Source organism: Austrofundulus limnaeus, unplaced genomic scaffold (genome assembly GCF_001266775.1).
Source record: "Austrofundulus limnaeus strain Quisiro unplaced genomic scaffold, Austrofundulus_limnaeus-1.0 Scaffold86, whole genome shotgun sequence".
Taxonomy (NCBI): domain Eukaryota; kingdom Metazoa; phylum Chordata; class Actinopteri; order Cyprinodontiformes; family Rivulidae; genus Austrofundulus; species Austrofundulus limnaeus.
In genome coordinates, this window is record NW_013952488.1 from 811490 (window position 1) to 823617 (window position 12128).

A 12128-nucleotide genomic window follows, 5' to 3' on the forward strand; every position below is an offset into this window, starting at 1 on the left:
ATAATTACTCAAGCAAAGGTACCCAAAAATTCTACTTAAGTACAGTAAAGAAGTATTTATACTTAGTTACTTTACAACTCTTGTTTTGATTCACTGACATGGACAAAAAAAAACTATCAGGAAGTGGTACAGGTATGTGTTACAGAACAATAGCCAGTAAATCTGCCGACAACAACTACACTAGAGCTCTCAGTACATGCTTGTATAGAAGAAAGCTAATCAGCTTTTGGCACTAATGTCCTTACAGTGGCTGAAAGGAGGGGGCTATATTTAGTGTCACTCTCCCTCTTAACAGAGGATAATTCTGATTCTGTTCATCTCTATGTAGCTCATCTTTCTCTGCTTGAATTTGTCAAGAAGCCCACAGAACAAATTGGTCAAAAGCATTCAAAGGTCTCTGTAAAACACACAAAAAATGATAATAGAGGTTTATTAAAAATATTAAGTTCAATGTAAAAACTAAAGCGGTAGTAATAAMGCACATTAATAAGAGCACTGACAGACACATGAGGGGGAAAAAATATGAATGAGGACCAGAGAAGAGAGACTAAGGCTAAGTAAGTGACATCTGGAGGCCTAGGCTTGCGGGCTTTTAATGATGCAGACCTGGAGCCGATCCACTCAGCACGCTGCCACGTGATCCCGGAGAGCAAGGCTCGGCTGGTAGTACGGCCCTCGCACATACCTGCTGCTTTGGGTTCACTCAAAGCTAATGGAGTTGGCAAACGGAACAATGACGCCAGTCGGTGACGTCTTGTGGAGGGAAAATCCTTCGCCATCAGCTGCCTCACGCTGGCAGTGAAAGCCGTGCCCATGCAGGATTTGGCGGGGGCACCTCAGAGCGTTGACCCATTGTAGACATTTTTGCGGGATGTCACAAGGGCAGCGAAAACAAACACTTCGAAACAAGCATTTTTTGAACATTTTTAGCTTTTTAATAAGGTCAGTCAACTTGACAACAACCATCAGATTTTTTTAATGAGCTGCTAAGATGACTGRGAATCAATCTCTTCGGAGCAACATAAATCCACATGAACCAGCTCAGAGCACACCCGCCTTCACACAGACTCACAGTGAACATGTTGAAACTGCTTTTCACCCTCCAAAATGAAGCACAGATTCACACAGAAAAGATCCCACACAACTTTGAAGCCGCCTGCTACGACAGTCCAACACAAGCTGTACAAAGTAGAGACGGAAAAATAATTAGGAAAATTAAGAGACATGTTTCCGAGGGCGTGCTGAATATATTTAAAGGTACATTCTCTCAGAAAAAAATTAGCCAAAAACTGAAGGAGTTGATAGAAGTGGGTTCATCTTTGTGCACTTCTTCTTACTGAATTTTTGCTCAGTGACTGTTTGTTGAAGAAGAGAATTAGCATTCTGAATTTCATATCATTTCACGCAGGAAGTACTCCTCAGTGGTGTAGCATCCCTTGAATCCTGCCACCATGTATTTAACTCACACATGGAAACCACCTGCTTTTACAGTGCATAAATACTGACATATGTTTTTAAATACTAGACATCAAACGTGGAAATCTAAAAAAACTACTTACAACTTTCCAGTGTTTTTTTTAATAAAAACTGATGGCTCTTGTTTGTTTTGACTTATTAAAGTGTCACCTTTTAGAGCTTTCAAGGACTTTAAAAACTGATTTGACAATTGTATTTGCACTTTATTTGATACGTAACAACTTATTTTACTAATTCTAGTAGATGTAAACACTTTTTTTTCCACACACAAACATGAGCTTCCTCTAGGTCACCTTGTGTCCATTTAAAACAAAAGAAAAGGTCATTTTTGGAAGTGAATATGAGTCTGCAGAAACACAAAGAAGTGCACTGGTGAAACTGCGTTTTGACAAGCCCCCACCCCCTCGGCGCTGCTAAAGAAGATGAAATCATGTTTTCACTTCCTCTTTACTAATCACAATGTATCCTTGCACAGCAGAGCTGCTGATAAGAAGAGTCTTCAACTAAAAAAAATAGAAACACCAGCTGGTCGATACTTCCCTCAGTGTAAAAAAAAACTTTACTCAGCATTGGGGAATGTTGTTAAAAAGCCTAAATACATTCAATGATATGTACAAAACTGTAAAGATACAGTATTATTCTTCTTTAATAAAGAATTTCAAAAATAGACTTTTTTTCCCCTTTCGGCTTTATCAAGGCACTTCAACTTATTTCTGTACGGAAATAAAGCAATGCATTGTTCTGTTGATTGAATTGTACTCAAAAAGTCAAACAAAAACACAAAGCAGATCTTTGGAGTTGTAAACAGTATCCTGTTCCTCTTTATGCATTGTTTGTGAAATGACTCACACATACATACACTCATGCACATACACACATGTATAAAGACCAGAAGTCCTAATGAATGCATAGCTTCAGCACATGATGAGGGTCCTCTGCTAGTCTTTATAGCAGCTAGTCTTTTTAGCTTTGTAAAAGATGTGCATTTAACTCGAGTTGAGTCAAATGTTCACCGTCACGAGTCATAACTCACAAAGCATGACGAATACGACCTTATCTGCAACGCTGATGACTTTGTGGCTCAACTGTGGCTTGAACTGCTAAACCCACCAAGTGTTCAGTCAAACTTTTCTGTGACTCTTCGTCCTCCTGCTGCCAGAACCAGAACTCAGACCGCCGCCTCCATCCAGGCACCTTCTACTACTCAGTTTCCTTCCAATATTTTATTCCTCTCGTCCAGACCCTTTGTTTTGTTGGTATTTACCTGTTGCCATCTCAAAGATGTGATGAAAACGTCACAATCATTCTGATGTTTTTTCATCCGGGCATGAGGCCCTCGGTTTACTTGAAACAAAATGGGCGTACTCTATGTTCAGTTACAGGGCAGCCAAGTGGCGTACATGGGATGCTGCAAAGTATGAAAGTACTGGTGAGGAGGGGAAGGTGGGCAAGAGTAGACAGGTTGAACCTGCGCTACGTAATAGTTGCTGAAGTTCCCATCTGAGACATAAGGGGCCGGCTGGTAGAAGCAGGTGACATTGGCGGCGTTGGGGATGGCGTTCTGCTCGGCCAGGACCCTCAGCGCCAGCGAGGAGATGAGGCTGAGCGTCTGGCGCCTCTCGTGCCCCATCAGGCACACGGTGCTCTCCTGCACCACGTCGTACAGTGTGGCCAGATAGTCGTACTTTCGGTCCTCCAAGTTCTCAAAGTGGTTCTGCAGGTAGGACTCCAGCTTCCGCCGCTGCTCGYCCACGTCGGGGAAGTCTATGAAGAAGCGCGAGCACATGTAGCGCTGCAGCAGCTTCATCTCCGCTTCCGCCGCCGCCCGGAAACCCCGGACCAGCAGGTGGCAGTACTTGAGCAGGCCGCCGCCTCGGATCTCCTCGGGGCTCCGGGTGCAGATGAGGCGCCGGCGCAGGTGGTCGAGGGCAGTGGGGAAGTCGCCGTAGACGCTCTCGCCGAGGATGGTGGGGTGGAACGTGGCTGCCATGGGGTGCTCCGAGCACTCGTAGAAGAGGAGGAGGGAGTCCAGACGGATCTGGAAGGAGTCCACGCTGAACTCAAACTGTCGCCGAAGTGAGTCCACGAACTTGAGCTCCACATTCTTGCCGCGGTTGTTGGAGAGCGAAATGAGACTCCAGCGATCCGAATCGTTGCACACCTTCACCATCTTCTGCACGTATGCTTCCTAGAAACAAAAGAGGTTGGGAAGAATTAAGTGTTGACAGACTGCAAAAATCTTGTATCCAGCCAAAAAGTATTTTTGATCTTCTTTTGAGATTGATAGYGAGAGCAGAATGCCTGGATATTTTCTTGTTTCAAGAAGTCTTACCAAGTTCAATTGTATTTCTACACTGTGGGTGCATTCACACATTACACATCTGATCCACTTTAAAGGGATCCCTGATTAGTTGTAACATTAGACTTTATTTGATAAACATATATTTTAACTGTAAAATAAAGTGTAAAAATACTGTAGACTGTTTAATTCAGTAAAATTAAAAAATATATATTTTAACACGGATGGAGCCATTTTATTTACATGCAAAGTATTCTGGGTAAATGATGACGTGGATAGGTCCTCGGTGCGAGGCTGCTAGCGAGCTATATCCACCCTGAAGGTTAATCTTGGACAATATCTGATGATTGACTCTTAAATGAAACCAGAGAGCGTTGACWGAGAGGAGAAGGTAGAAATGACTCAGTCTGTAACTGGAAATATGGATGGAGGACAACAGAGCTCCTTCATGGAAGAAGAACCTCAACTTAGCCTGTTAGCTTTTGCGCTAGCGCTGACGCTATATTGTCTTATATGTATTAGCTCAGTACTAGTGCGACAAACAAGCTACACTGAGGTCCTCCATCCATATTTTCAGTTGCAGTCTGAGTCATTTTTGTGTTCCCCTCTCTGTCATATGGATGGAGGACCTCAGTGATGAGAGGAGAATGTGCAGCACTGAGCTAATACATATATGGTGATAGTGTCGGGGCTAATGCTAAAGCTAACAGGCTAAACTGAGGTTCTTCTTCCATGAAGCAGCTCTGTTGTCCTCCATCCACATTTTCAGTTCCAGGCTGAGTCAATTCTACCTTCTCCTCTCTGTCAAYGCTCTCTGGTTTCATTTAAAATAGTCGATCATCAGATATTGTCCAAGATTAACCTTCAGGGTGGATATAGCTCACTAGCAGCCGCGGACAGAGGACCTATCCACATCATCATTTACCCAGAATGCTTTGCGTGTAAATAAAATGGCTCCGTTCATGTAATATATTTTTAAACTTTTAGTTTAAAAATGATAAAAACTGAACATCCTACAGTATTTTTACAGTCTTTATTTTACAGTTAAAATATATGTTTATTAAATAAAGTCTAATGTTACAACTAATCATGGATCCCTTTAAATGTCCCAGAGTTTATTTCCCCCGTTGTCCAGACCTTTTACGCATGTATTCATGTAAACCTTGGTGTGGACCAAACAACCGGACCGAGACCCATTTTAGCGGTGGTTTCGGTCTGCTTGCAAACGAATTCTGGTGCGGTTCACTTCTGGTGTGAATACAGACCAGCCTCGAATTGAACCTCCTACAGGAAACAGGCACCTTTCTGGACTTCATGAGCTACTTGCCATCCAGTGTTGCTAATGCTAACACTACGCTACAAACATGAGCCGTTGTGGGTCAGGGAACACAGAGCTTCTTGTCTCCTTTGCCTTGCGGCACGCTTTTGCCAATACCGGCCCAAAATTAGAAGTATAATGTGAAACTGCCGTGAGTGAGCTGCTTTTGAAATTCTAAATGGTATTGCAGTTGTATTAACCGCACCATCTTTCTTTCTGGGTCTGTGCTCTGTCCCGCCCCCGTCATTTCTGTCCAATGGGAGCAATGACCGTCACCCACGTGGCTATAACTTAAAATGTAGTTCACTTGCAAAAAAGCACAATGTTAATGCAAACCACACTAAAAAAAATAAATAAAAAAAAGTCTACTTTTGTTGCAGACCAAATAGGTGGACCGAAAGACTTTACTGGTGGTGTAACGACACCCTTAATTTGAGAAGATTCAGACTTAAACCTAGCAGTTTTTAAGTTATTTTTAGATCACTAATTTTTGCAGTGCACATACTCAGAACAGTGATTTGTGTGTGTTTTCTAGAGTTCTAGCAGGTCATTGAGTTCTTCTAACACCTGCAGAAAACGTTTTCTTATGTGTTGCAAATGTTTTTTTGTGCTAAGGTACTTCAGCCTAATATTTATTTGGCATGTTTGGAAATCGTCTACCTTTTTGCTCACTTGTCCTCCCTTTCACAGCTGCAGCTGCACATTTTCTTTTCTAAAAACAGATCCTTAAGTTGACCATAATGTGCATGATTTTTGATTTAAGAATGACTAAATGAGTTTTAGAACGAACTAGAAGAAAACTCTGGCTTGCAACATTTTTATTTGTGCAGATAAAAATCTTAGCCATTCATCATGTTTTGCAGGTCACATCTGTCAGTAGGCCTTCAGTAGCCTTGGTAGTCTTCGGTTTCTAGGTAACTAAGGGCCAAATGATTAATAAATTAGACAGAATCCTTTTTGAATTGCAAACAAACCTTTTTTTAAATGTTCGCAGCTTGTGTCACTGTGGTTGCACGTGTTCTGAACAGAACTCAGTTCCATTTTTTAAAAGCTGGGAATATTTTTTGGTATTTCTGAGTTTAAAAGCCTGAACAGTGAGTGAGTGTTACCTTCAGAGTCAGTGGTGTGATCTTCTCTTTATTCACTCCCTCAGGCAGGAAGTCTAGCAGAGAGTCCAGCACCAACTCCTTCACAGTCTGAAACTCCAGCTCTCCCTTCAGCTCGGCGCAGAAAATCAAGTCTAGATCTTTCCATCCCAGACCACTGTCCTCGTGCAGGACGTAGCTGGCCGCGGATCCGTTCAGACGCACCTCCCGGACGTGGATCCGCTTCTCCTCCATGCGGCTTCGCACCACCTTGACAATGTCCCGGGGTTTCACCTCCAGGGTGGGGAAGCTCCAGCGGCCGTGGATGGGGATGGATCCGGTGAGGATGGCGTCCAGCCGCTGCACTTGCTCCCAGTTGAGCACGCTGAGACTGACGCTGTCCCCGACGGCGCAGCAGCTGTCGGCCGCTGCGCACTCGCTACTCCTCCCGTCCATGTCGACCAGAGGTAGACTGAGGGATGAAACAAGTAAAGCTTCCCACCAGTTCCAACAGAAGCATCAGAAAGATGCAGATTTAAGTAAACCTGAACATCATGACGGAAAGAAGTCGCGGGGCCGCGCGTGTCCTACTTCTCGCACAAAGTCTGCGCACCAGACGAATTCATTCCACAATGAAAAAAAAAAAAAAAAAAAAAAAAAAAAAAAAAAGAAAAAAAAACCCCAATAAAATTATCTGCAAATACTAAAAATAGTCTTCCCCTCCCTGTTTTCTGACTCAGATATTCACCGACGCATCCATCTCACCCGCGCAAAAGTTCCACTTTTACGCACAACTTTTACGCATGGTTTTAAGAGTTCTCTCTCACCCGAATCCACACCTACTTGCGCGCAGCGGTGTACGGCTGCTTCCTTCATCACATTTTGGCCGTTTTGCTCGCTTGTTGGCAGTGCGTGGTGCCTGAGAGGTACCGTTGTACAGCTGCTGGCGGGGGGAGGCTGAGAACCGTGTGTGCGCGTTTCCCAGTCCGACGAGCGCCGGGGCGGGTCGGTTTGATTGACAAGCTATTCTTACTATCAGCTTCTAGTGGTTTGGAGGCAAGCTTAAAGACTGAGGCGGGTCTGAGGCTGGGAGAGGGCGTCATGTTGGACTGTGAGCACAAAAAATAAGTAAGTAAGTAAGTAAATAAATTTGATATTAATAATGCTTTATCCACGAATCTGCATGCACTTTATTAAGCACCAATAATCACCTTTAAAACATTTATGCTATAAAATGATACTAAAACACTAAAGCAGGCTCACTATTTGTTGAGGTAAATATAATTATTTGCTTCAGTTTTTTTATAGAATTTTATTTTTGTATCAAATAATCACACTGCATAAACTTTATAGACAAATGTTTGATATTTAAAATCTAAACTGTACAAAATTTGAGTAAACAATGAAAATCGAAAGTACAGATAAATACTTCCGCCAAAATAAGTCATTTTGGGCCTTTTTACTAAAACTGCTCATATAATGTCCTTTGTTTCTGTCACTTCCATCACTTATCATTCCAAAGAACCCTCGCCCACTTCTTGTGTATTTTCTTATTATAAAGTTCCAGTTCATAAAAGTTTACTTTCATTTCTCCTCTGTTCAATTCAACCATGGATGAGGAAGAACAATTTCAAGGCTTTGCGCTTATCATCACCTCAATATACACATTTTTGTTTTGCATTTCGGTAACTAACAAAAACAGCTCCCAAATATAAACTTTTATTTTATTTTATTGAGTTTAAGTGTTTAAAATCCATCCTGATTACTTGTAGGCAAGGCTGAAGATGCGCTGATGCGCCCTCTAGGGGTGATTTCTTTTTCATCGATCATGAGAAATTCTGTGCAGCTCCCAGAATAGTACTGCACACCTCTGCAAAAACCCTGAAATGCAACATGTGCAAAACACAACATCAATCCAGTGCAATATTTCTGTATTCAATAAATTCATGTCAAACGTCTAATAATTAAGACATAAGCTGTCCACATGTAGGGTACGGGTCAACGCCGATGCAGATTAGTTGTCATGCAGAATCTTTCTCAGCGCAGAGCTTGATGAGTATATCTGCGTCACTGCAGACGAGCCCATTAACCAGCTTATTGCAGATTACCCTCTAAGTGCAGTGACACACAGTTCACACAGACACATACACACTTACATTTCCAGTTTGGAGCTCTTTATGGAAGCTCTGCCTGAACTACAATCAGTAAACACAGAAAATGCGTTGGTCTTTTTTAAAGAAAAACTATAAGCAGGTGATAGTATCAGCTATGACTCAAATGCTTGATTCAAGTCATTTTGCAGTGCACATTTAGATCAAGTCATTACAATATCGTTTTTTTTCTGCTTGTTCATAACGTCTCTTTTCTGAGCCTTGCTGTCAGATACAATAAACAGAAATCTTTTAATATGATCCACTTCTTTTCAATGCAAATGTTGAGCATTGTTGGTTTGGAGCTGCAGTTTTGTTTCATTATTTTCAAGCTGCAGACAAAGTATCTCTGCAGGTCGGCACGACACGGCAGGTCAGTCACACTCTTTCAATTCACCTACTGGCTCGGTGTCAGGCTTACTGCCTGGGATAGTTACCACCAAGCGGCTTCTTACCTGACCTTTGACTCACCAAGTGGATGACACCGGCTTGGTTCCTGATGTCTGACGACATCCGAGGATTGGCGGGGGATTCAGGAAGCTACCCCTTGTCAGGCTGCCAGACCAAGCACCACATCCAGACTCAAATCATGCAAACATGTCTTTATAACTATAAAGCTCAAAGCAGCTGATGTGTCTGTGTTTATGTTTCAGTTTCTCCTCATGTCTGTGGACTTTTTCAGTCTCCTTTTAGTCCCTTGTTATAACCGACATAAGGCGACCAAGAATTTTTATTATCAGAACATATTTGGCATCAAGCCATCTCTTCCTCTTGTCATTTCCTACTTGTCCACTGCCATTTGCTCATCCTCTTTCCTGTCCCTCTTTTTACTATTACTCCACGAGGAAGTTCGTTAAGAGATTATAGGCTAATGTGCTTCAAGTGACTCCCCCCACCCCCACCCCAGCGGCCCCTTCCATTCTCATTTCACTTCCCTAACACCTTCTACTTTTGTCTGGATTTCATGGAGCGTGTTGTACGTGTGGAATCACGCTCTCTTTTCTTGACTGATCTAATAAAGCTCTCCTAGTTGTTACGTAACTGAATGTGAGAAATGGTTAAGTAGTTGGTAAAATAACTGTTGGGTGCRATGAGTTCTCTGCAGGGCTCTCAGTCCTGAGAGAAGAATGCAGCGTGATTCATTATTTTTTTGACTCACAATTCTTCTGGAAATTTTTATTTATATTCTAAGCACAGGTTATGAATCAGTTGCTAGCAACTTTGGAACTTCCTGTTCCTGATAAATGTGTTGTCTAAAAGCTGTAAGTGTCAGCTTATTGTTTCCTTACAGGTCGATGTAAAGCACTTTTCAAAAACACTGAAGAAACTTAACCGCAGCAGAAACGGCTGATTGTAACTTAAGCCGGAAAGTGCAGGGCTACTTTGATAGATAATTTTAGCTTCTTTTAGCTAGTTACTTTTTTTGAACATTTTTGCAGTATTTTGCCTCTTTTAACTGTCAGCTAATTGTAGCTTTTAGCATTTATTTTTGACTTCTTTATATTTAGCTATTTTGGCATTTAACAAGAATTTAGCTGCTTTTAGCTATCAATTTCCCGTTTTTGATTATTAGCTAGCTTTTTGCTACTTTTAACCCCTAGCTCATTTTGATAATTTTACCTTTTACTATTTGCTACTGTAACTTTAAGCAAACCTTTGGCTGCTCTCACCCATAATGTCTCTATTTGTACCTTTAAAAAATATCTTTTGGATAGTGTTTTGCTTCTTTTAGCTTTAACAGCTTATTTTCAGGTTGTTCAGTACATTTCAGCGACATCATTAAAGATGCCCTGATTAGTTGGAATATTAGACTTTATTTGGATAAACATATTTTAACCGTATAAAGACTGCAAAAATACTGTTAGCTGTTTAGTTTTGTACAGTTTTAAAAATATTTTTTAACACGGTCGGAGCCATTTTATTTACATGCAAAGCATTCTGGGTAAATGATGATGTGGATAGGTCCTTCGTGCGAGGCTGCTAGCGAGCTATATCCACCCTGAAGGTTAATCTTGGACAATATCTGATGATTGTCTCTTTTAAATGAAACCAGAGAGCGTTGACAGAGAGGAGAAAGTAGAAATGACTCAGCCTGTAACTGAAAATATGGATGGAGAACAACAGAGCTGCTTTATGGAAGAAGAACCTCAACTTAGCCTGTTAGCCTTTGTGCTAGCACTGACGCTATATTGCCTTGTATGTATTAGCTCGGTGCTAGTGCGACAAACAAGCTAAACTGAGGTCCTCATCCATATTTTCAGTTACAGGCTGAGTCATTTCTACCTTCTCCTCTCTGTCAACGCTCTCTGGTTTCATTTAAAAGAGTCGATCGTCAGATATTGTCCAAGATTAACCTTCAGGGTGGATATAGCTCGCTAGCAGCCTCGCACCGAGGACCTATCCATGTCATCATTTACCCAGAATGCTTTGCATGTAAATAAAATGGCTCCGTCCATGTAATATATTTTTAAACTTTTAGTTTAAAAATTTTAAAAACGAAACATCCTACAGTATTTTTACGGTCTTTATTTTACAGTTAAAATATGTTTATTAAATAAAGTCTAATGTTACAACTAATTGGGGATCCCTTTAAGCAATCACTCTGCATCTTTGCAGAAAAGGCAGTTTAACTAGAATTATTTTAGTTAATTTATGTATTTCCGGCTGTGCAAATGATAAATAATGTACATTGTAGTGTGTGTCTGTTGCATAGGGGCTATTTTGGCTATTGAAACCTAACAGTATCCAGGCAAAATATCCCATCACAGACAGACCTCAGCAGTATTTCCAAATAGTTTTAACCCCAGCCTTAGCGAGTGACCCTTGTTAACCTTGACCAACCTTGAGGCGCACCTTAGTAAGGGTAAGCCCCCAACTAAACTCTTCCACAGCCGCTAATGAGATTCACCGATATGCTTTGTGCTGTAAGCCATGCAGCACTGCTCCTGGAAAGTTTGCCTTCAAGTATGCTGAATGACAAGCACATTGCAAAATTATCATGTTTTTAAACGATCGGTGAAATGAATACAGTTGTTTAGTGTTACAGAACTAAGCTTGTGCAAGAGGTTGTGAACAAATTTATCACTTTTCAACACAAGATATAGCAGATGACATTCTGACCGCAGTGATCAAGCAGTTTGGAGAGAGGTATTGCTTAACCAGGGCAAGAATATCTGTGTGAAAAATACACCAAACAGTAATACAACGCAGAGAGCCTAGTGAGGCCTAGCATTCCTTGATCTGCATCATATCATACCATCGTATCATCATATCACCCGCTGCTTTTCAATCAGTTTAAATTGAGATCACATTTCAATAAGAAATAACAGTCATTTTGAGTAAACTCTGAAAATAACAGTATGAATAATCTCATGCAGTATTGCAATTTCTAGATGTCACATTTTGTGCAAGCTAAGGTTGACGAGCTTGATTTAAACTGACTTCAAAAGTTAAATGGATCATAAATGTAAAGCTAATAATTACTTTTAGAAAGTTTCATAAAAGGTCATCCAGTTCAKGAGATATTTTGAGAACAGGGTGAACTCTAACTTACACGCTTATTACACAGTTTTAAGTAGAGGTGTTGTGCAATGTGTTGCACTCAAAATACGTGCTGGGTATGATGATCAACTACCTACACACCAAACTTTATCTTGGAGTTAGAACCAATAAAATGTTGGCTAAGGTTGATTAGCTGTGGTGGCCATCTTGAAATGAAAGGTTCATTAAAAATGATTCATGAGGTTTAAGACACACACACACACACACACACACACACACACACACACACACACACACAC

The 12128-nt window shown here is 41.2% G+C and overlaps 1 protein-coding gene across 1 annotated transcript; it reads right to left on the reverse strand.

Moving 5' to 3' along the window:
* Window positions 1-912: 912 nt before the first annotated feature.
* Window positions 913-7172, reverse strand: tent5a (terminal nucleotidyltransferase 5A). The gene is made up of 2 exons (XM_014011931.1): window positions 6203-7172; window positions 913-3664 (listed from the first exon to the last, which is right to left on the reverse strand). Exons 1-2 carry the CDS (start codon window positions 6632-6634, stop codon window positions 2849-2851), a joined length of 1248 nt encoding a protein of 415 aa, XP_013867385.1. The 5' UTR covers window positions 6635-7172; the 3' UTR covers window positions 913-2848.
* Window positions 7173-12128: the final 4956 nt, after the last annotated feature.